This window comes from Guillardia theta (genome assembly GCF_000315625.1).
Source record: "Guillardia theta CCMP2712 unplaced genomic scaffold GUITHscaffold_23, whole genome shotgun sequence".
NCBI classification, from domain to species: domain Eukaryota; class Cryptophyceae; order Pyrenomonadales; family Geminigeraceae; genus Guillardia; species Guillardia theta.
Window position 1 is genome coordinate 92,205 of NW_005434651.1, and position 19,955 is coordinate 112,159.

General features: G+C 52.8%; 6 protein-coding genes across 6 annotated transcripts; 2 read left to right on the forward strand and 4 right to left on the reverse strand.

The window, feature by feature from the left end:
• Positions 1-277: 277 nt before the first annotated feature.
• GUITHDRAFT_136943 (hypothetical protein) lies at positions 278-3,898 on the reverse strand (the record flags this gene model as incomplete). The annotated part of the gene is made up of 15 exons (XM_005834899.1): positions 278-356; positions 403-479; positions 608-1,138; positions 1,185-1,456; positions 1,516-1,763; positions 1,930-1,977; positions 2,142-2,189; positions 2,244-2,407; positions 2,457-2,588; positions 2,737-2,812; positions 2,960-3,000; positions 3,147-3,191; positions 3,240-3,295; positions 3,351-3,417; positions 3,467-3,898. 15 exons carry the CDS (start codon positions 3,896-3,898, stop codon positions 278-280), a joined length of 2,316 nt encoding a protein of 771 aa, XP_005834956.1.
• Positions 3,899-4,573: 675 nt separating this feature from the next.
• Positions 4,574-8,071, forward strand: GUITHDRAFT_162501 (hypothetical protein; the record flags this gene model as incomplete). Its single annotated transcript, XM_005834900.1, has 14 exons — positions 4,574-4,651; positions 4,711-5,628; positions 5,679-5,774; positions 5,815-5,902; positions 5,953-6,059; positions 6,107-6,172; positions 6,338-6,379; positions 6,590-6,670; positions 6,727-6,794; positions 6,891-7,011; positions 7,128-7,249; positions 7,426-7,492; positions 7,622-7,726; positions 7,848-8,071. The coding sequence occupies 14 exons, from the start codon at positions 4,574-4,576 to the stop codon at positions 7,977-7,979; spliced, it is 2,091 nt and encodes a 696-aa protein (XP_005834957.1). The 3' UTR covers positions 7,980-8,071.
• A 37-nt stretch (positions 8,072-8,108) lies between these two features.
• GUITHDRAFT_136945 (hypothetical protein) lies at positions 8,109-10,057 on the reverse strand (the record flags this gene model as incomplete). The annotated part of the gene is made up of 9 exons (XM_005834901.1): positions 8,109-8,204; positions 8,255-8,296; positions 8,343-8,400; positions 8,446-9,282; positions 9,317-9,390; positions 9,446-9,560; positions 9,608-9,681; positions 9,725-9,889; positions 9,938-10,057. The coding sequence occupies 9 exons, from the start codon at positions 10,055-10,057 to the stop codon at positions 8,109-8,111; spliced, it is 1,581 nt and encodes a 526-aa protein (XP_005834958.1).
• A 977-nt stretch (positions 10,058-11,034) lies between these two features.
• Positions 11,035-13,302, reverse strand: GUITHDRAFT_162502 (hypothetical protein; the record flags this gene model as incomplete). The annotated part of the gene is made up of 12 exons (XM_005834902.1): positions 11,035-11,147; positions 11,194-11,262; positions 11,316-11,496; positions 11,543-11,670; positions 11,718-11,878; positions 11,924-11,992; positions 12,039-12,144; positions 12,195-12,327; positions 12,377-12,486; positions 12,535-12,648; positions 12,702-12,794; positions 13,255-13,302. 12 exons carry the CDS (start codon positions 13,300-13,302, stop codon positions 11,091-11,093), a joined length of 1,269 nt encoding a protein of 422 aa, XP_005834959.1. The 3' UTR covers positions 11,035-11,090.
• Positions 13,303-14,871: 1,569 nt separating this feature from the next.
• On the forward strand, positions 14,872-16,245 carry GUITHDRAFT_136947 (hypothetical protein; the record flags this gene model as incomplete). Its single annotated transcript, XM_005834903.1, has 7 exons — positions 14,872-14,964; positions 15,009-15,091; positions 15,137-15,306; positions 15,430-15,481; positions 15,631-15,930; positions 16,031-16,080; positions 16,124-16,245. 7 exons carry the CDS (start codon positions 14,872-14,874, stop codon positions 16,243-16,245), a joined length of 870 nt encoding a protein of 289 aa, XP_005834960.1.
• Positions 16,246-16,326: 81 nt separating this feature from the next.
• On the reverse strand, positions 16,327-19,674 carry GUITHDRAFT_106067 (hypothetical protein; the record flags this gene model as incomplete). Its single annotated transcript, XM_005834904.1, has 26 exons — positions 16,327-16,404; positions 16,451-16,477; positions 16,617-16,658; positions 16,705-16,764; positions 16,810-16,845; positions 16,896-16,937; positions 16,983-17,057; positions 17,107-17,184; positions 17,281-17,342; positions 17,383-17,438; positions 17,484-17,562; positions 17,612-17,663; positions 17,710-17,739; positions 17,868-17,900; positions 17,948-17,980; positions 18,039-18,065; positions 18,109-18,201; positions 18,250-18,399; positions 18,451-18,500; positions 18,539-18,598; positions 18,989-19,092; positions 19,146-19,209; positions 19,259-19,346; positions 19,394-19,450; positions 19,495-19,556; positions 19,605-19,674. The coding sequence occupies 26 exons, from the start codon at positions 19,672-19,674 to the stop codon at positions 16,327-16,329; spliced, it is 1,608 nt and encodes a 535-aa protein (XP_005834961.1).
• Between the last annotated feature and the right edge of the window lie 281 nt (positions 19,675-19,955).

A 19,955-nucleotide genomic window follows, 5' to 3' on the forward strand; every position in this document is an offset into this window, starting at 1 on the left:
TTACCTTACCTTCCCTTCCCTTCCCTGACCTCCCCTTCCTTCTTCCTCTCTCAATTCTCTTCTATCCTTGTTCCCTTCTCTCCTCTCCTCACTGGTTACTACTTTCTCTCATCTGCTCCTCTCATCTCTTTTATTCTCTCTCGACTCATTCCTACCTCCGATACGTGTAGATGATCCAGCGCGAGCCTCGACCTGCACCTTCCTCAGTGACCTGCGCAGCCCCCCCGCCCCCCCCCCTTCCCTTCTCCTCCTCCTCCTCCTCCTCCTCCTCCTCCTCCTATTCGGACCTTCCATGAGCAAGGAACGGACAGTGGCTGGTGAACTGAACTTTACAGTACTCGATGATCATCCGACTTCTGTCAAGAGGAAGTCATTTCGACTCTTCTCGTGTGACGACGTCACCGGTGGATGGTGGTCACAGCAGTGTAAGCTCTGCTCTCGTTTCCTTCTCCTCCCAAGTCGCACCGATGTAGAGTGACCTGAAGAATGTCATGAAACCAGTTGCATTATCAACACCAAACGGTCAATCATCACTATCAACCAGCTTACATTCAATGATCACAACCAACAAGCTTCAGGCATCATCGTCATCATCATAAAGCATCACCAGCGCTGAAGAACTGGAACGTACGGCTGTCACTGGCCCACACGCCAATATGAAACAGTTGTCAAACTTCCATTCACCCCCAACAATCCCAACGGTTGCGATTCTTTTGGCATCAGCCCATAAACTTGATAAATCTTCTAGCGTTTGGATCATCCCGTCCTCCTCGTCCTCCCCCCTTGCTCCCTCCTCCTCCTCCCCCTCGTCGTCGTCGTCGTCGACGATCTTCTCCTTCCACTGGTATCGCTTACCCCCCTCGTGCTTCTCCTCCACCTTCTCCTCCCGCTTGTACCCCTTGTGCACCTTCAGCCCCTTTGCCTCCTTACGCTTCTCCTCTTCTTTGCGCCTCCTCCGCCCCTTCAGTTCCTCCTGCTCCTCCTGCTCCTCCTGCTCCTCCTGCCCCGTGTGCCCCTTGTGCTCCTGCTTCTCCCCTTTCTCATGCTGCTCTTGCAGCTCTCGCACTTCCTCGGCTAACTTCTCCTCCTTTCTAATCTCCTCCTCGTTATCTTCGAACCCTGGGAACAAAATCTCGTGCTGGAGATCGCAGTCAACGGAGCTGCTCAAGTTCAGAGTTTCTCACCTCGAACTTCATCTTTACGCGCTTCTGCTCTGCTCGCCGGACGTGGAAGGAGATATTTCTGACCTCACCGGAACCATACTTCTGAAGCACAACCGGAATCGTGACTCTCGTCTCCTCTGCGAATCCTTCTCCCATCAGAGTGATGTTCCTTCCCACCCCGCGAATCCTTTCATCATCCTGCGATGGTGGTACCTTGTCCCATTCCATCAGGTCAGGGTGAGATAGCTTGCCCTTGCTACGTTGTGAGCCTCTTGGCAGAGTGTAGGTAGAGCCTTGAGAACAAGAGTTATCGCCAAGTGTTTTCTCTTTAGCCTCCACAGCAAATTCTCACCTGATACCTTCAGACTCGTGCTTCTCAAAGAAGCGAGAGGGATTAGAGTACCGCTCGCATTCCTCGATCTCCCCCCCCCCCCCTCTCCTTGCTCCTTCATGGTCCTGCTAGTCTCTTTCTTGCGTTTGCTCGCAAGTCCTGAGCTCATTCTGCTCACGCCGATCGATTCATTAAAGACAAATGTCTCCTTCTCCTTGTCTTTCTCCTCTTTGGGATTCTGGATTGAAGCGCTTCGTACCCAAGGCCAACTGTAGGCACATCGAATCAGACAGGAAAAGCAAGCAAGGGAGGCTGGTGCATCATAGAAACATCACATTTTCTTTTCATCACCCTCAACACATTCTTACGAAACATCATCTGCATCTTACGAAACATCATCTGCATCAGAATACATTCATCCATGGGTCAAGTGACCTCTTGTCCGGATGTAGCAGAGGCATGTCACCGCTGGCATTGAGTTGTCTGTGCAGAAACGTCAACTCCTAGCGATCAGATCGTATGCTGGTTCAAAAGAAATCCAAAGACAAAGATAAGTTGGGTCCAAAGGAGCAGGGAAAGATGGGAAGATTGTGTGGAAGAGTGGAAATCAGAGGAGAGGGGAGGGGAGGGTAGGGGAGGAGGGGTACTTTTGAATCTCCGGTGTCAGGGGATTATCAAGGACCGTCAAACATCCCCTGACATTAAGATGTCAAGGAAACGATCAGCATCGACTCAAAAAGTAATGCTACGTCTCGAAATCGAAGATGTAATGGAACTCAGGTCTCTTGACATCCTCTTCATCCACTTCCTCCTCATCGATCTCGTGCTCATTGATGCAGATTGTTTGATTCCCGATGGTAACGTTCAAGGAGATGTTGTTGTTGAAAATGTTTGTACAGTAACATTTCTCCAGCTGAAAGGAAGGAAGCATTGACAACGAAATATCTAGAGCAACACCTTACCTTGAGTGAGCGGCACCGGTCGCAATCTTGCGTTACATTCACATTTTCGAATGGACAAGTCGCGTCCCACTCTTCGTTCTGCGCAAGAATCCTCTCAACCAGGTCCTTGGGAGCATATTTCATGGCGAATTGCTGTTGCAAACAACAAGAACTTCACTTGTAAGGCATGGTCATCATCATGAGATAATTTCCTTTCTTTCGGGGCCAAACTTGATACCCACAGGCAGATCTCTGATAATTGCTCAGTCTAGACGATTCGGCACGTGGAATCGTGTCCAACCTTTCCTCCTCCTCCCTCAGAAATCTCGTTTGGTTCAGGCTTTCCCTCCTCAGATCTTTGCGGAGATTCTTCAGACCTGCACATTCTCATGAGCGACCGATCACGATGATCTTCGATGGCTCAATCACCTTCTCTCACCACCACTTTCTTCTCATCCTGCTTCAGCTCCTTCCACTCCTCCTGGTCTGACTTGCCGTCACGACATGACGATATGCACACTCACCGCTCACTCAACAATCTTGTTCGGTTGGTTTGCAACCAAAACTGCTTCACGGCTACACAGATTCAGAGGCATCACATCAACATTCCAAATCATTGCCTTCTTCTAGAACTTCCTGATTGTAATCAACACTCCCATCGGGCTGAGAGACTTCGTCAGCTTGCGCAGCGAAAACTTTTCAGCTCCTCACGCGTATTCTCTTGCGGAGCTCGTTTGAGATGAAGTTGGAGAGCAGCTAAACAAAGCTTCAGCTCCAGGACAAGAAACAAGCGCTCTCTTTTACCCGAGAGTCGTCTTTCTGCTTCTCCTCCAGCCTTTGCTTCTTGTTCATGAACCGTCCTGGTGTTGGTTCAGATGGAGCAACTTTCACTCCAGTCTTGGCATGTATCGATACCGTATGAGGTCAAGAGGTTGAACTTGGAGTAGTTTCTCTCCAGTATCTGCTGGTGTAGCTCTTTAATCTGTCAAATGACTTTCATTTCCCGCTGTTTCTCAGCTCCATTCCTTCACCTCTTCCGCGAATTTGGGGTCCTTCTTTGCTCGAATGGTCAGTTTTTTCTCCTCCCTCTCCCTCCTCTCCTGGCTCTTCCATCTCTTCAAGATCTTTACAGCTTCTTCATCCATCTTCATGATCATCTCTGACTTCTCAGCTGCTGCTTCCTTCCACGGCGAGCCTTTTTGAAATTCTGAGAACCTCTTCTTGTCCTTTCCCCCGGTCGACTGAATTTTCGGCGAGGGCCTCGGAGGTTTGCCTCCTCGTTTACGGCTTCCTCCTCCTCTCAGTCTGCACCGCAAGAGGGATCTCAAGATAGCAGCAGGTGTATCCTGGTTGCTCGTTTGAGTGAGAGCTGAGGGTGCTGAAGGATAAGGCGGGACAAAGAGGAGCAGAGCGACGAAGAGGAAGCGAGAGGGAGCGGCTTTCATGTTTCCTGGAACCTTCATGTTCGCATGGGAGTCCTTCGCAACGTCGGAAGCTCCTAGTAGAAGCACAGCAAGGAGGATCGAACAATCATGACTAGGGCGCTGGCGTGATGCGACGACCAGCAACAATATCAGCGTGAAGGAAGGAGGAGCAGGAGCAGGAGCAGGAGCAGGAGCAGGAGCAGGAGCAGGAGCAGGAGCAGGAGCAGGAGCAGGAGCAGGAGCAGGAGCAGGAGCAGGAGCAGGAGCAGGAGCAGGAGCAGGAGCAGGAGCAGGAGCAGGAGCAGGAGCAGGAGCAGGAGCAGGAGCAGGAGCAGGAGCAGGAGCAGGAGCAGGAGCAGGAGCAGGAGCAGAGGATTCAGGACTTGCGCCTGCTCGCCATGGCAGCCTCCGCAACTTTCGACCAAACCTTGGAACTTTGAACTTGAACATTGAAAGTTAAGAATGTTTGAAAGTTTCAAGGGTCAAATTTTTGTGGACAAATTTGAAATTTCAAAATTAGTTTCAAAAGTGCCGCCTATGCAGGGCAGAGCCGACTGTAACGGAGGTCAGGGAGGAGGAGGAGGGGGAGGAGGAGAACACGGAGATGAAGGAAGAGAAGATGGAGAGAAATGGGAGAAGCAGGATGTCCCAAATCAGGTCTCAGGTCCTTCGGATCAAGATCAACAAGCGCAGGCAGATCAAACACAGGAAGCCATGCCGCTCGAGGGTTCAACTCAACAGCAAGGGACAGGCATGAAAATGCAGGATGATGGCCAGGAGGCACAAGAGGAGGTGAATTCATAGAGCAAGCCTCATCTGACGTGTTCCGCTGACAGAATGACTACCTGTAGGTGCCGGCTGGTTGGAGCCGCGATGGTGATGGGAAACTGAAGCCGATCAAAGGAGAGATCATCGCCGTCGACTTCAACGCCAGTGGATCTTCCTCCCTCCAGGACAGATTTCGTAACTTCAGGTTGAACAAGATGAAGTCACAGAGGCAGGAGGCAATCAACTCCAAGAAGAAGCAGGAGGAGCGACAAGATCCTGCGAAAATGCAGGAGCTACGACAGATGTTCATTGATAGATGCAAGTCGTACTATGGTGTCCCTTACGCCAAGAAGTATCATCAGCCTGACTCTGAGCTCTACAACTCCAAGAAGTTCCTTGACTGCTGCGGCCTCGTCCGGCAGGTTCTGCGCGACATGAAGAACGAGCTCGGGTTCTCGCCCGGGCCCTGGAATCAGGCTTATCAGTTTGACACGCTGCCGGTGCGGTACGAGACATGGCAGGAGATGAAGCCGGGAGATCTAGTCTTTGCTGAGGGCGAGTACGTCAAGCCTGGCATGAAGCCGCAGCCAGGTAACATCGTCCACGTCGAAGTCTTCCTCGGAGGTGGTACGGAGGGCAAGTCCGTATGCGGAGCCCGTTGGAACTCAGGAGTCGTTCAGGAGTTTGACAGCTACGAGTTCGCAGCCAAGTCATGGTCGTTGACGAGATGGCACTTCTGCTCCATCGACACCTGGCTGACCGGAGTGTGCAAGTCGTTCAACCCCGACAGGAAGTGGAAGCGGAAGCAGCAGTGGGTGCCGGGCAGCCGCAGCATCTTCCATGCCGAGGAGGAGGAGGATGAGATGGCCGAGGACGAGCTGGATGAACAAGCGGAGGAGGGAAGCGGGTTGAGCAGCAGAGCAGGCAGGAGATTTTTCGTCTCTGACCCGATGAAGTACCGGACGGTGGTGGAGGCGCTGGCGAGCAAGGGATGGCACCAGGTACCTCGGACCTGAGCTGCTCGTCTCCTCTGAGCCCTCGTTGTCCTTAGATCACGATGAAGGACGCGGAGAACCTGAACTTCGACCTCAAGTGGACGGAGACCCTCGTGGAAGTCGACCTGGCGAGGTTTCGCAACAACGAGCAGGTGTAGGTTGCTTCCTGTGGCTCGTAGCTGCTGACGTCAGTTGCTCTCCCTCAAGATTGTGAATCACATCCCGACGCGCTTCCCGCTCTCAAACTTCAACAAGCTTATCAAGACACTCCGGTCAAGAGGTCAGCGGTCACTCCCTTGACGAGTCTCCATGAGTGACCGTTGATAACAGACAGACAAATCATGCGAGAACACAAGAAGTCGGAGGAAGGAGCCTTTTCCTCCTCCTCCTCCTCTCCCTCCTCCTCTCTCATCACCTCGGACAAGTTTGTTCCTCAGGTTGGAAGCTGCCTGCACTCTCTGCCCCGTAGCCGAACTACTCTCAGGTTTTCGACGTCACCCTCTCCACGGACAGGATGCATCTGATTCAGATCCTGGAGGAGGGAGAGCAGGTGAAGTAAAGCGAGCGAGAGCAGCAGCAGAAATTCTTCTTCCCCTCCTCTTGTGCGCTGATCCGATCTTGGTCCTCTGGAAGACACTCGCAGCTTGCCCCTCGTTGCTTTGTTTCCGCCTCCTTCCTCCTTTGCTGTTCATGGGATTTTATTTGCGAATGGCAGAAGAACGACTCATGGGTGCTCAAGTCGGCGGGAGGATCGCAGGTTGGAATGTGGAGCGCATGGGGATGAATTCTAGAGTAGAAGACGAGAGGAGAAGGAGAGAAGAAGAGGGAGAAGTTCGCAAGCAGAAGAGGAGAGAGGAGAGAAGGCGGGGGCTGGGGAGGAGAAGATGGCAGACTCATTTCTTGGTTGCTTGCGCAGAAGACCATCATATCTAGCGATCGAGATGCGCTCCTCGATTCTTTACTCAAGAGAAGTGCCGGTCCTGACAAGAAAGGATACACCATGATCCAGAAGCACATCGCAGACCCTCTCCTCCTTCAAGATCGCAAGGTCCTCCCATCTCCTCACTCCTCCCTTCCCTGCTTTTCTGACTCTCTTGTCCTCAGTTTGCAATCCGCTGTTTCGTCCTCATCCCTCAGACTTTCCCGGCGTTCAAAATTCTCTTTCACACTGGGTGAGACTCCTTGTGTTCCCCTTCCTCCTCCTCTCCCGTCCTCTCCTCCTCACCTTCACCACTGACAGCTACTGCTGCTCATCCTTTCAACCGCAGGTTGTGTTGTTCAGCTCTCAAGAGCTACAGCAGAGATCTGCTGGAGGAGGAGGTGCAGGACCCGTTCCTTGGGTTCAGAGTTGGGGACGCGAGCTTTGCCAGGACATGGAAACAAGCAGAGGCAAGAGCTTATCCCGCCTGCTTACTCCCCTCCTTCCTCCTTCCGCCCTCTTCCTCCCTCCTCCCTCCTCCCTCCACCCTCCTCCCTCTCCATCCGAGTAGCTGATCAAGATGCAGGAAGCGCTGGCGCAGGAGGGAGCTATCCCACGCGGTTGGTTCGATGACCAGCTGAAGGAGCAGCTGGAGACAATCTGCCGAGAGACTTTCTGCGCTGCTAAGAATGATCTTTCCAGGGTCAGGTAAATCTCCTCTGCACCAAGACCATCAATATTTCTTCTGACTTACCTCTATTTCGTTCTCTTTCCTCCCTTCCTCTCTCCACTCTCCTCCCCTCCTCTATCCCCCCTCTCCTCTCTCCTCTTCTCGCTTTTCCCTTCATCCCTTTTGTCCCCTCCTCTCCTCTTCTTGGTTCCAGGGGTTACTTCGAGCTTTTCTCCGTCGACTTCCTCGTCGACTCCTCACTGAAGCCCTGGCTCCTTCGGGTCAGTCTCCTCCCTCCTCCAGTCCTCTTGTCTCATAACATCCCCCTCCCCTCCCATCCTCCTTCATGGCCTTCCTCACTTGCCTCCTCCTCTTCCCCAGTCTCCTCCCCGGACCTCACTGTCTTTCAGGTGGGCAGCAACAAGCATCTCTCTGCTGACGTTCCCGAGCTGCGGCAAGAGCTGTTCAACATCGTCAGCGATGCTCTTGAAATCGTCCTTGAGCTCAATGAAAAGGTCGCTCCCTTGCCTTCTCCTTCTCCTGCCCTCCTTCCTCTTCTTCTCTCTCCCTACCTGCCCTTCCCGTCCTCCCGCCTTCCCTCCTGCTCTTCTCACTGGTCGTGACTTCGATGCACAGACTAAGGTAGAGGGAAAATCTCCAGCTATGGAGGAAATGGAGCAACTAAGGTGCGAGCTGGGAGTCTGTCGGGAGACAGCTGACGAGTCAGCCTGCAGAAAAAGTTCGTTCAAAGTTCTCCTCGAGGAATGACAGTGAATCTCCGGTTGTCATACAAGACAACCTAGTCAGAAGAACGGGAGAGGAGAGGAGACGATTTATGTTTATGTGATGTCTTACGGTATTAAAAGTAAAGTTAGTTGTTGACATGGCAACATGCCTTCACACTACGTCCAATCTCTCTCTCTCCCCCTGATAGTTGGAGCCTGGCGCCATGCTGCTAGGGCGGCTGAAGGCGTTCAGCGCATTCTTTGCGTCCTGTAAGAGCAACGTCAAACAATCTCCCAGCTGAGAAGTTTCCAGCTCACCTCGAGCTGCTTCCTCGTGTCATTCATGGTCGACCTGCTGGGCTGGGGGCCAGGGTCATGCTCAGCCACCTCCACGTCCTCCGCTCACCGCGATGCTGTTGGGTGACCTGTAGGAGTCGTAGGGAGTGTTGCGTCCAGAGTTCGCCCTGGGCTGACATCAGAAGTTGACGACCTGGGAAAGCATAGGAAACCTGCTCGACATCCGATCGGACGAGCCGCGAACTACCACGACCTCGTAGTCGACACCTCGTCGGAGGATGCCGAGGGTGACGAGGGTGTTGGGAGGGCCCAGCAGGTGCTTCTTGACAGCGTCGACCGAGCGGTTGACCGGCCAGCCGTCGATGCTCTTGAGCATGTCGCCGACCTCGATCTTCTGCAGGTCGCCGGACTGGATTTGACACCAGGGGGCAACCTCGGTGACGAGCATGCAGGGAAGGGAGGAGTGCAGGGAGAGGCCGAGACCCACCCCCACCATGGGCGTCTGCGTTTGCATCTGTGACTGCGACTGCATCTGTGACGGGGGCTGACTGATGGGGGTAGGGGTGGGCTGAGCTGAGAGAGTTGGGCGGCTCTGGAAGGGAACTTGAGCCATGGGGTACCTCGAGCTGGAGTTGGCATATGGGGCCTGGTCGCTGATGGCGCGGCGGGGGATGAACCTGCGGTTTCCTCTAGACGCGTCTCCTCTGGTGTTCCTCAAGTCCCCTCCTGTTGCTTTGAACCTGTACGCCTCGAGGAGCAGCGACTGGTCCACCAGGTTGAGCGGCTCGACGCTGTCAGCCATGTCCTTGCTGTCCATCATGGGGAAGCGAACGTACTGCATGATGTTGGCGAGCTTCTCCCGCAGGACGTTGGGGTCGATGTCTCCGTACCTCGCCTTACCCCACCTGACTACCGCACTGAAAGCATCCACCTCCTGAATCTGCAGCTCGTCGTTCTCCAGCAGGCGGCACACGTATGGCTCGGGAACGGCCTCGAAGGTCGGGTTGAGCATGACTGGAGTTGCGTTACGAAGGATGTAGTGTTCGCATCTAGATCAGAATCAGATGGGCTATGTCAGAACACATTGCTCGCCTGTCCACAGTGTCAGAGAGATTGAACTGTAAGGCTGACGCCAGGAGCACGTTGACAGTCTCCACCTGTTCAGATCGAGCAAGTCATCTGGCATGCCCGGACCAACACCCGCTGATTCACCTTGAGGTACGACTCCGCAAACTGGCTGTAAGCTCGGACGAGGGGTTCAATCTGGTAGTAAGTGCTGACTGACAGAAGCTCAATGGCATGCTCGGGGTTCAAGGACAACTTCCCGCTGCGTGAAAGCATCAGAAAAGGTCGAAGAGGATATAGAGCTTTGACCTGTACATGTATGTCAGGATGTCGCTGAACGCGTCTGGATCACATTCCACGCGCAATGAGATTCTATTCGACTGCTGCACGGAGGTCAGCAGTCAGGAACGACTCCTAGAAGCATACCTTTCCACTCAAAGAAGCTAGGCCCTGTAGCTGTTGCGATTGAGCTTGCATGAGCAGCTGCGCGAAGACGCTGCTATGCGCTGCGAGCATGTGGCGGTGACAGTTGACGCTCGCCGTCCCGCTTCCCTCGCGTCCAAGGTGAAGTGTGACGTCCCAGAAGCCCTCCTGAGAGGAATCAAGTCACTGGAGCGAAGCTGTGGCTGAGAAACAAACATTCTCGGAAAGAGATCGTAGAAGTGAATTCTGAAATTGCTCCATGGCATATTCCTCCAAATCATCATTGACAACAGCCATCGCTAAATCTGTGAGGTGCGCCAAGAAAGTCAGAGTCATCGCAAGTCAGATGAAGTCTTGTCTCGTCATGGTCTCTGACTCTAGATACTTCTTGTATCATCTTGACGCAACAGTAACAAAGTTGCATCTCTCTTTCGCTACGATACTCATGTTCCGTTCCCACCTTCGTAACTTCCCAAAAGCATACCCTCAGTCTCTTTACTACCTGTCTGCCACTCTGTTTATGTCCTCTTGTTTCCACATGCTCTTTATCCTAATCTTAGCTCATTTCCTTCCATCATGGATGGCTTTCTTCAATTTCAAGTCTTCCTATCGCTCTCGTCCATACCTTGCTTTCCCCTTTCGTGTCTTCTTTCAAGTTCCATCTTCTTTCTTGTTCTTCTACCAACTTCTCTTCTCTTCCTTTCCATCTTCTTCCTTGTTCTTCTACCAACTTCTCTTCTCTTCCTCTTCATCTTCGTCTTCTCACAGCTCTATCTTCTTCACATCTTCAGCTCTCTTCCATCCTCCTCTGCCTTCTCCTTGGCTTTCATTCAAATTCGCAAAAAAACGTCACCCCTACCCCTACCCCTCCTTCTCATACCTACAGCTAGTTTCCACATACCGAACATGAAAGTAATCTAGGTTTAAATTCACTATTTCAGAATAAATTTCGGTCTTTCCCCGAAATTGTACCCACCCCTCGAGCCTGCTCCTTGACTCTCCCAACTCAGGATGGGACACTCAACCATGGTGGTAGCGCCGAACATACGGCGAAACGATGGTATGGCGATGGAATGAGCAGAGAACGGGAGCGAGCACAAGGACGATGACACATACCAACAGTTTGCGATGTCTTTTGCTCCTGCTGAACGATCGGCTGAGATAATATCTCCACTGCTGGCTTACCATCCAAGTGAATGGAGTGAATGGATTAACTCGTAAAGGGATAGCACGAGTATGAGTGGGAAACACACTAGTTCGCACAGGACAGTTGCAAGTGACTGATTAAGTTCCAGGTTGTTCAGGGCTACAAGAGAGCTAAGATGAAGTTTTATGTCAATATGAAATCCCTTGCGGTAAATGATTCATTCTAGAAGGCGCAGGCATAGAGGGCCATTGTGTTCTCACCATTCACGAGATCGCATGACTGGAGCACAAGTCAACCAATGAGCATCAGACCCGCAACACCTTACCCTTCCGTTGCCAGTAGGATCGAAGGTAAAAGTCTTCGCGTTCACCCACACCCTTGTCGCCGAGTTGCCCTGTACACGAAGAAAGTGAGCGTCACGATAATGGGGAAAGCAAGCAGCTTCACCTGAGTGAAGGCAGTAACCGCCTCGAAGTTGGAGCATCTCCCTCCATAGTGCCCGATGTCCATCCCATGTGTCAACGAGCTCGTGGAGAACATGTTGGCCAGTCGCCACCAGTCACGCTCATCCCATTCCTCGTGTGGCTGCCAAGCTTTGCAATCCTCGGGCAACTTGTCTTTGTTGTCCCTAGCAAGAGGGTCAGGCCATTAGAGCAGCTGACAAGGGACAGTACTCGATCTCGATAGACTTGAAGCACACGCCCCGGTACATCATTCCGCCAATGCGGCTGCACTCCAACATTTTGGAAGGGGTTCCACGAGTTCCAGCCTCTCCAGCAGGTCCAGTGGGACCCTTCGGACCCTGGCCAAAGAGAATCAAGACTGAAAGTCTGAGGAGCAGCCTCCTACCTTGAGACCGACTGGGCCCTCTGGTCCCATCTCTCCCGGAACACCCTTGGGCCCGGCATCGCCCGTCGGGCCGATTGGGCCCTCAGGTCCTTGTTTGCCCTCGGGACCCTGCACACCGTCTTGCCCAGGATGACCAGGAAGTCCAGGAACTCCGTTCCAGCCTGAGCAGAGAGTAAGTAAAACTGCAGGAACTGGCCTTGACTGACCAGCGGGTCCTTGCGGTCCAACCGGCCCGGTCGAGTTCTCCTTCTCAAGCATCTTATTCTCCAGATAGCCTAACTCAAGTCAAACAAACATCTCTTGCCCACTTCCAATACTCACTATCCTCGCGCTTCAACGCCTCCTTCATCTCAAAAACCCTGTCTTTCATGACGTCCTTGAGCTTCTTCATCTTCTCGACAGACTCCGCAATCCTTCGGTGGTTGACCTGACCGACATTCAGCGAACTTTGCAGACAGCAGTCCCGCTCATGATCACCTCATCAAGGTGCTCAAGAGATTTGATATATTCTTTGTTCTTCTCGATGTCCTCCTTCTGCTTCTTGATGGCTTCCTCATCCAACACAGGGCACATAGGACAGTCTCCGGGAGCCATGCTCACATCGCCGAAGCTGCGACACCAAGGATAAGGAACCTGAGGCCCCTAATTCGTCTCCTCACCGGATGATAGTCGGAGGAGGACCTGGAGGAGCAGGAAGCGTCTTAAACTTGATGGAACCCAAGGGACTTCCGTCACGTCCAACCACCTGCACCTTGCCCATCGGGGGTGTCTGGGAAATTGAAATGAGAAAGAGGATGAGACCGAAACGTGTCCTTACTTTGATGTATCCCAGGCCGGGAGGATGTTCAGGTACATCGATGGCTCCGCTCACAGTGAAATCAGCAAGATTCTGCTTCCTGGCCTTCATGCTCAACAGCGCGAGGCGTTGATTCTACAGAAGTTTTCAACGCGTTGTTGCACTCTTTATGAACAGTGTCGACTGACCTGATGGGATGAAGCTCTGCCATTGAACAGTACGATGACACAGACTGCCGCAACAGCAAGAACACTGGCCAGAAGGTATTTTCCAGCCCGCTTCTGTTAAAGTCTCGATTCAGCTTTTCAAGGCGAAATTGCAAACAGAGTATCTAGAGAAAATGTGCCGGAACTGGATCCTGAGAGCACTTATTGCCATACTTTGATATGGAAAGATCTCCCAGGACGGAAAAATCAACACAATACATGAAATACGACTGTTTCTGCTGTCGTGATGGGAATCTATCTACTTTCTTTCATTTCTTCCACAAGAGGATCTAACAATTGAAATCTTCTGACAGGTACTTAGTTGTGAGAAAACTATACGTGTGAAAAGACAAAGGCGCCCTAATCCACCATGAAAATCAACTCATCTGCCCTGCACAGCCTTCCTGCCACAGAATCCGAGCAAACATGCAAGTGGCCAACCCTGACAGCATCACAACTAGGTCTCCATGTCTGCTCGCAGACCATGATCGCATGTTTTGCTTCCAAGTCCTCTCCTCGTCCCAGCCTCTCTCACCTTCTCATCTGGCGGATGAAGCAGGAGATGATCTCTCTCCCCCGCCATCCCGAAGGGTCGCCGCCGCTTCAACCACCGTTACAGGTGGTTGAAGCCTATGCTTGACCGTTACATCCCAATAACGCCAATTTATTTAGTCAACCTTGAGAAACGGGTTAAGATCTAGGTTAAATCCATAGGTGATCCTAGTTAAAGATTCCAGTTAACTCAATTGTGGTGCCACAACTTGGCAACCCACCGTCACAGGCTGTTTGTTGGAACTTGAACTGTCAACAACTTTGTTCTGCCGATGCATTCAAGTTCATGATGAGGTGGGCATGCACTGCCGCATCATCGAGTCAGAAGATGCGGCGGCGATGTGCCATGCGATGCCGCAGCCTGTTCAACTCACTGTCACGGTTAGAAACTTTACCTCTGCCGCTGAGGCTGGCAAGGCTATGAAGAGTTGCTGAGGCAGGGCTTGGCCGGGCTTAACTTAATTTACTTTGACTTAGCGCAGGACGGGGCCCGGGACCGTGGGCGCACCGTAAAACAGTGCCATGCCCGGCAGCTTGACTAGGAGACCGTGAGAAGGACTGTAGCCGGGGAACGCCGCGCGGCGGCCCCGCGATCATCATCATGCACTGTGACAGGCCCTTGTGATCAGGCTATACTGTTGCACCGCCGCCGCGGAGCGATCCGCCGGTGTTGCCTGGGCAACTTCCGTTTGAAAGTTTCAAGTTTTAAGTCACTTCCAGGAACCGTTCAACGGGCGTGACGGTTTCTGGCCGCGTCCGATCACTGCCCGAGCCCGGCTGCTGAGGCAGGTCCGACGACAGTGGGCCGGCCGCGCCCGGCCCGGCGGGCCCGGCGGCGCGGCCGCAGTAATCAGTACTGAAAACACTCCGGATGGTGACTACGGATTGGTCGTATAGAGTCGGAGTTTGTTGCTACCGGAAGATTCAAAAAATTGAACTAGAGGAGGGCAAACTACCGTGACAGTAGCCATGCCGGCACTGCGAGCGGGCGAGCGATGGGCAGGCGAAGGGGAGGGGAGGGATGGAGGGACTCTAAGAGAGATGAAAAGAACAGTGACTGAGGAGAAGAAAGTAGTGCCCTGTATGAGGAAAGGGAGGGATGAGAGGAAAAGGAAGAAAATGAGACAGGTTCAGGAGTATTGAGATAGCTTTAGCGTTGTTGACTATCAGCTTATAAACCTGCCTCAAGGTGGGCGAGAGACAGAAAGGTAAAGAATCAAGAACAAACTCGCTTCGATGCCTGATATCTCTGAAGAATCTTTACCTGATCGACCTGATTCACAGAGTCTCTTTCGATCTCTGCGGCCAATCCGTCATGGGAATTACATTTTCGTCGGACAAGAATGAAAGCGATTGCTGCGGCTCTCGGAGAATGCTCATTGGAGCTCGTGGAGATATCTTTGAAAGTCGAAACAGAGCAGGTGTTAGCGTATGATGATGATGATGATGATGATGATGATGATGATGATGGTGATGGTGATGGTGATGGTGATGGTGATGGTGATGTAATAGTTGTTCTTGTTGTTGTTGTGGTGGTGGTGGTAGTTGTGGTGGACGTGAAGTCGAAGAATCTTCTGGTCACGTTAACGGTGATGTCAACATGACTTTGCTGCAAGGCATTCACGAGAATGAATCTGGAGTTGGTTTGATTCTTCATGCCGATGCCGTGGGCTCTCACCTAGTAGTTCGTCAGGTCAGTCGTCCCCGCCCTTCACGTCTGATTTCTACCACCTCCAGGTGCTGCCTCATAGCTCGGCAAAGCTGCAAGATGTTCAGGTCGGCGACGAGATCCTCGCCATCGACGGCATCAGCCTGTCGAGGTGTTCGAACGAGCTGAGAACGAGCTGCTCCTGAAGAGGCCGCAGGGACCACATGGTGCCTGGAGGGCGATCACCTCTGGTAGGCAGAGATGCCAAGGACATGACGGTGCTGCTGAAGCGAAACAACCGGATCTTGAGCAAGAGGCTGTCACGAGCCTACAACATGTATCGTTCCTTCTCCCAAGAGTCCATCATCCACTGCATGCCCCCGCCAGGTGACGTTGCTCCTTCACGGCTGTATGGCTGATGCTTTCAGCTCAGCCTACAGCCGTCGAAGGTTGTCAGCCACAAGGGACGTGGAGCTTCCTTCAGCCTCCATCACTCCACGTTCCATGCAGGAAGGGGAAGTAGGAGGTGCGGCAGCAGCTCGAGCAACGAGCGAGGCGTCAGGTGCGTGTTGACGATGGGGAGGTGTCACTCTGACCTCGTCCTCCTCGCATCAGAAGTTGACTCACAGCCGTTGAATTCTGCTCGTTCCCTCGACGAAGTGAGCAGGTCTCCTCTCTCCTCCTCTCCCAGCTCTCCTCACTCGCTCTCAGCATCCGATCCCTCTCGGAGCTCAGCTCGTCCACCTATGGCATGCGCGGAAATGAAGACTCGTCCCTCCCCCCCCGCCCTCTGCCGCTCAAGCAGCCCGGCAGGTACTCGCAGCCTGTCAACCAAGCGAGGATGGGAGGCAAGCGAGCGTCGACCCTCCGGCATCCCCTCCGGACCTTGACGAACCAGCTAGTGCCGAGAGAGCAGTTGGATCACTCGCGAGATGGCGCGGGCAGAGTGCTGAGAACTCCGGGAAGGAGAAATATCCGACGAAACTCAAGGCTGTCTGAAGGCTTCAAGACGTGAGCCGCTGATCTCCTCCTCCTCCTCCTCCTCCTCCTCCTCCTCCTTTCTCTCCTCCTGCTCTTTTTCCTCTTCCTCACTCTCCATCTCCTCTGCCAGGTATGCGATGGAGAAGATCTTGCACGGCAATCGAACTTCCAACTTCTCAGGTGGAGGATGAGACGCGGCGGGAGAAGATTGACGAGATGGCAGACGGGTACAACAGCGACTCGAGCCTGCCGAGCTGCTACTCGGACTCAGCGATTGACATGGACCTGAACTTGACGGGGGAGAACATTGTTTGTGAGCAGCAAATGCCATGGTTTCATCGCTGAGATCTTAATGCTGCAGGATGCAAGGAAAAACTGCTAGTTCAACACTCGATGTTAGTCTGTGCAAGGAGATGCAAGAAAGGATCATAGCGATGGTTCTGTCTCTTGTGGTGTGTCCTGCTCGGCCTGCTCGGGGGCTGCTGACCCACCAGCTTTCGGGTTCTGAGTAGAAGTGATGAGCAGGGTTGCGTGATAGAACTGAATTTACCGGGATGAGAGGAGTGAGAGCTCGAACCTGAAATAGAAACACAATGAACGAACGAACGAACAAACGAACGAAGACAACATCAGCAACACGAACCAATGAACGAATGCAGACAACATCAGCAACATAACAGCAACACATGGTGACTTGATTGCTCGTGACAAGTTACCTGAGTCTTCAAAACTTCCTTCTCCTCATCCTTACCCAAGTTCTGGCAGAGGGTCAGTGTCCTTACGGACAAAGACAACTGCGTAAACCTCCAAGACGAAGATGGTCGGAACTAGATCGCCAGTCTTGACCGCACACATGGACAAGATCTTCCGTGATGTCAGTGGTTTGCAATCATGCCGATAGCAGATTACCCGGAACAATCCCAACTTCCTCACCAGCTCAAGGACCTTTCAGAAAGGATCTCTCAGGTTTGATTGAAGACCAGGAAATCCCTCACCATCTCACACCTCTGCACAAGGAAAACCAACCGTCCTCCCACCTGAAGTACCTTCATCATTCAGCTATGTAAACCCTCGACCCTCACCCGCAGGATCTTGGCGGAGGAGAACAGAAATCCTTTGTAGATCCTCTCCAGATCAGCATCCTTGCCCACTCGGACCTGCCCACGAGCTCAGAGCTTTTGCTCTCCGATTCCTCTGACGCGTCACCCCCCATGGCGGGTTTGTCACGATCACGTCGAAGGAGTTGGAGCTGAACGATCGATCGAGGACGCGAGCATTGAGCTCCTGCAAGCGGATCAGGGGAAAGGAGAGAGCTTGAACCAGAGGCAAGGGAGTGAAGTGAGGAAGGAGACGAGAAAAGAAGGGAATGAAAAAAAAGACCGTGAACTCGACGAGATGTTCGATCATCGACGCCTTGGCATTCGCTTTCGCTCCCTCCACAACTGCATGCTTTCACTCTCGACCTCTCAGTCAGACCCTCACCAGTCTTGGATCTGTCACATCCACACAGCCTGCCTGCCTTGTCCCTGGGGGCGCGGCTGCAACTGAGCAGGAGGGATCGACCACACAAGGAAGCAGCTCACCCGAAGATGCATGCCGCCTCCATCGGTATCGTCCCTCCTCCGCAGAACGGATCCAGCAACGAGCCGCCATCCTTGAGCCCTGCCTGTGCGTCAAGGGGTGGGAGGCAGAGCAAGCGGTTGGGAGGAACCTGACATTCGGATCATGCAGTACGCCACGTTCGGCTTCAATGTGACGCTTCGCTGCCAAGAGGGTGAGGGAGTGAAGACTGTGAGGGCTGCTGCTGACCACGAACGCCAGTTTGTGTCTCCTCGAAAGCTAGACTCCGTATGAGTGAGGACAGCAGCAAGAGAGATCGAGGCAAGGAGAAGAAAAGGGAGGAGATGGATGAAAGGAGGAGATGGGGGCTAGTAGGGAAGGCACAGGGAGACTGTAAGGAAGCTCACCTGATCTTTGTTGGGCATCGAGCACACGAGCACCTGAGGGGAGAGTGAGAGGGAGGTGAACACGACTGAACAAGACCAACCTTGTCCATGACGATGTCCACACGAATGCAGACCTGAAGTCATCGGCAAGTCTCAAACAAGATTAGAGCAAAGTCGTCGATTCTTCTTTACCTCGAATTTTTTCATGTCTGCTCGTACCTGTACGAACAAACTCATCACAAATCATGCTCCTCCCTCGCACCCTCGCTCCCTCTCTTTTTGCGCTTTGTCCGTCAAGCAAACTCGTACTTTCCTTGTATTTCTCATGCAGAACGGAACCGACCTCTCGTTCAACCTGAGGTCGATCAGATTCAATTCACGTTTCTCCCTCCTCAGTACTGACTTGGCTGCTCTGGAATCCATGCTCATCGGACTTGCTTGTCTCCATGGCTGCTGAAATTATCTCCTCGGCAGCATCTGTCGCGATCTCTGAATGTGTCTTTTCTGTTCGAGCTTTCTTCGCTGAACGATCTTCCCCGAGGGCTTTTGTATCCTGCTTCTTAATATCTCAACTCCCTCCTCCACACTAGGATGTTTCCGGTACCTTGTTCCCCACCATTCGCATGCTTCCCACCCTCTCTGAAACGAGCTGACCTGTTAGGGATGGGAAGGAGGAGAAGGAATGGCCCCACCTGACCGGACTCGGAAGCTCTCAGCTGATCCCATCACCGAGTCCAGCTGAGGAAACAAGTCTGTGGGGTTGAGACAACAAGAATGAGGATGGAGGAGAAGCGAAGATGGTCTTGCCTTGCACTCCTTTGCAGATCGCCTGGATCAGCTCTTGGCCTCTTCCTACCATGACAAACAATCAGAACCAAGTTGCAGTAAATGCCGAGTTTGAGTTTCAAGCGGAGGAGCATGATGATGATGATGATGATGATGGTGGTGGTGGTGGTGGTGGTGGTGGTGGTGGTGGTGGTGGTGGTGGTGGTGGTGGTGGTGGTGATGATGAAGGTGATGATGATGAAGGTGATGATGAAGTTGATGATGAAGGTGATGATGATGAAGGTAATGATGATGGTGATGATGACGATGCTGAGATGGGCATCGCTGGTGGAAGGGTAGATTAGATCATGGAGCACCAGCTTCAGGGAGCAAGAAGTAGCCGTGGAACTTGAGGACGTCGTGGGCACTTCTCAGCTCTTGCAGCTTCTCGGCATCTTTCACGTCTGTGAGGCCGAGGTATCTGAACACCTCTACTGTCAAGGATCTCAATCAACTCCAACAGCTCGGTGTCACCCGGGGCATCCGAAGCAGCTGGGATGGACGGCTCCCACGTGGCAGATGCTCCTGACCTCACTTGCTAGCTCGAGAGTCAGCTGGAAAGAGTCAGCTGGAGCGGAGCTCGGGACCTGCTATGCGCTCGAGTCCTGGGTTGGTGGTGACGAGCTGAGAGCACTTGATGTCTTTCCTCTCCTTGTCTTCCCCACCAGCAGGATCCTGGCAGGAAGATGAGCAGCTGGAGCAGAGGTCAGCCTCCCTCCTACCTCAGAGGGGAAGGAGGAGAGGAACTCTTTGACTCCATCGCTCAGCTGTGAAGCTTTCTGTCGTGCCGTGAGGACACGAGGACGCGTATCGGACAGCAAACCTGCGAGATGCTCTGCGGCAGCCTGACTGAGGTGTTGAGGAACATGAAGCGCTTTAGATCATCTTGCGACAGATGTCATGAGAACCCCAAGGAACAAGATACTTTCGCACCAAGGGCTCCCTGGATCACAGCGATGGTGTGATAGGCATCGGCATCCATCTCTTCACGGGCGACACTCATGCAAGCTCGAGGTTCTGGAGTGAGAACCATGAGACAAGCACAAGAACATCACAAAGACTTCAAGATGAGAGTTTAGCTCCGTGTCTTCCGACGAATCAGCCTCCAATTTCTAGTATCAATCTCTACCTCAATCCTACCTTTGCTCTTGTCCTGCTGCTATCAAACGAGCCACCTTGAGTATCTTCAGCATCTTTCAGTCAGTCTATCTGTCTGTTCGTCCTCTCTTGTGCTTCATCTTTCCCTCCTCCTTCCCTTCCAAGCTAGTCGCTCCCGCATTTCCT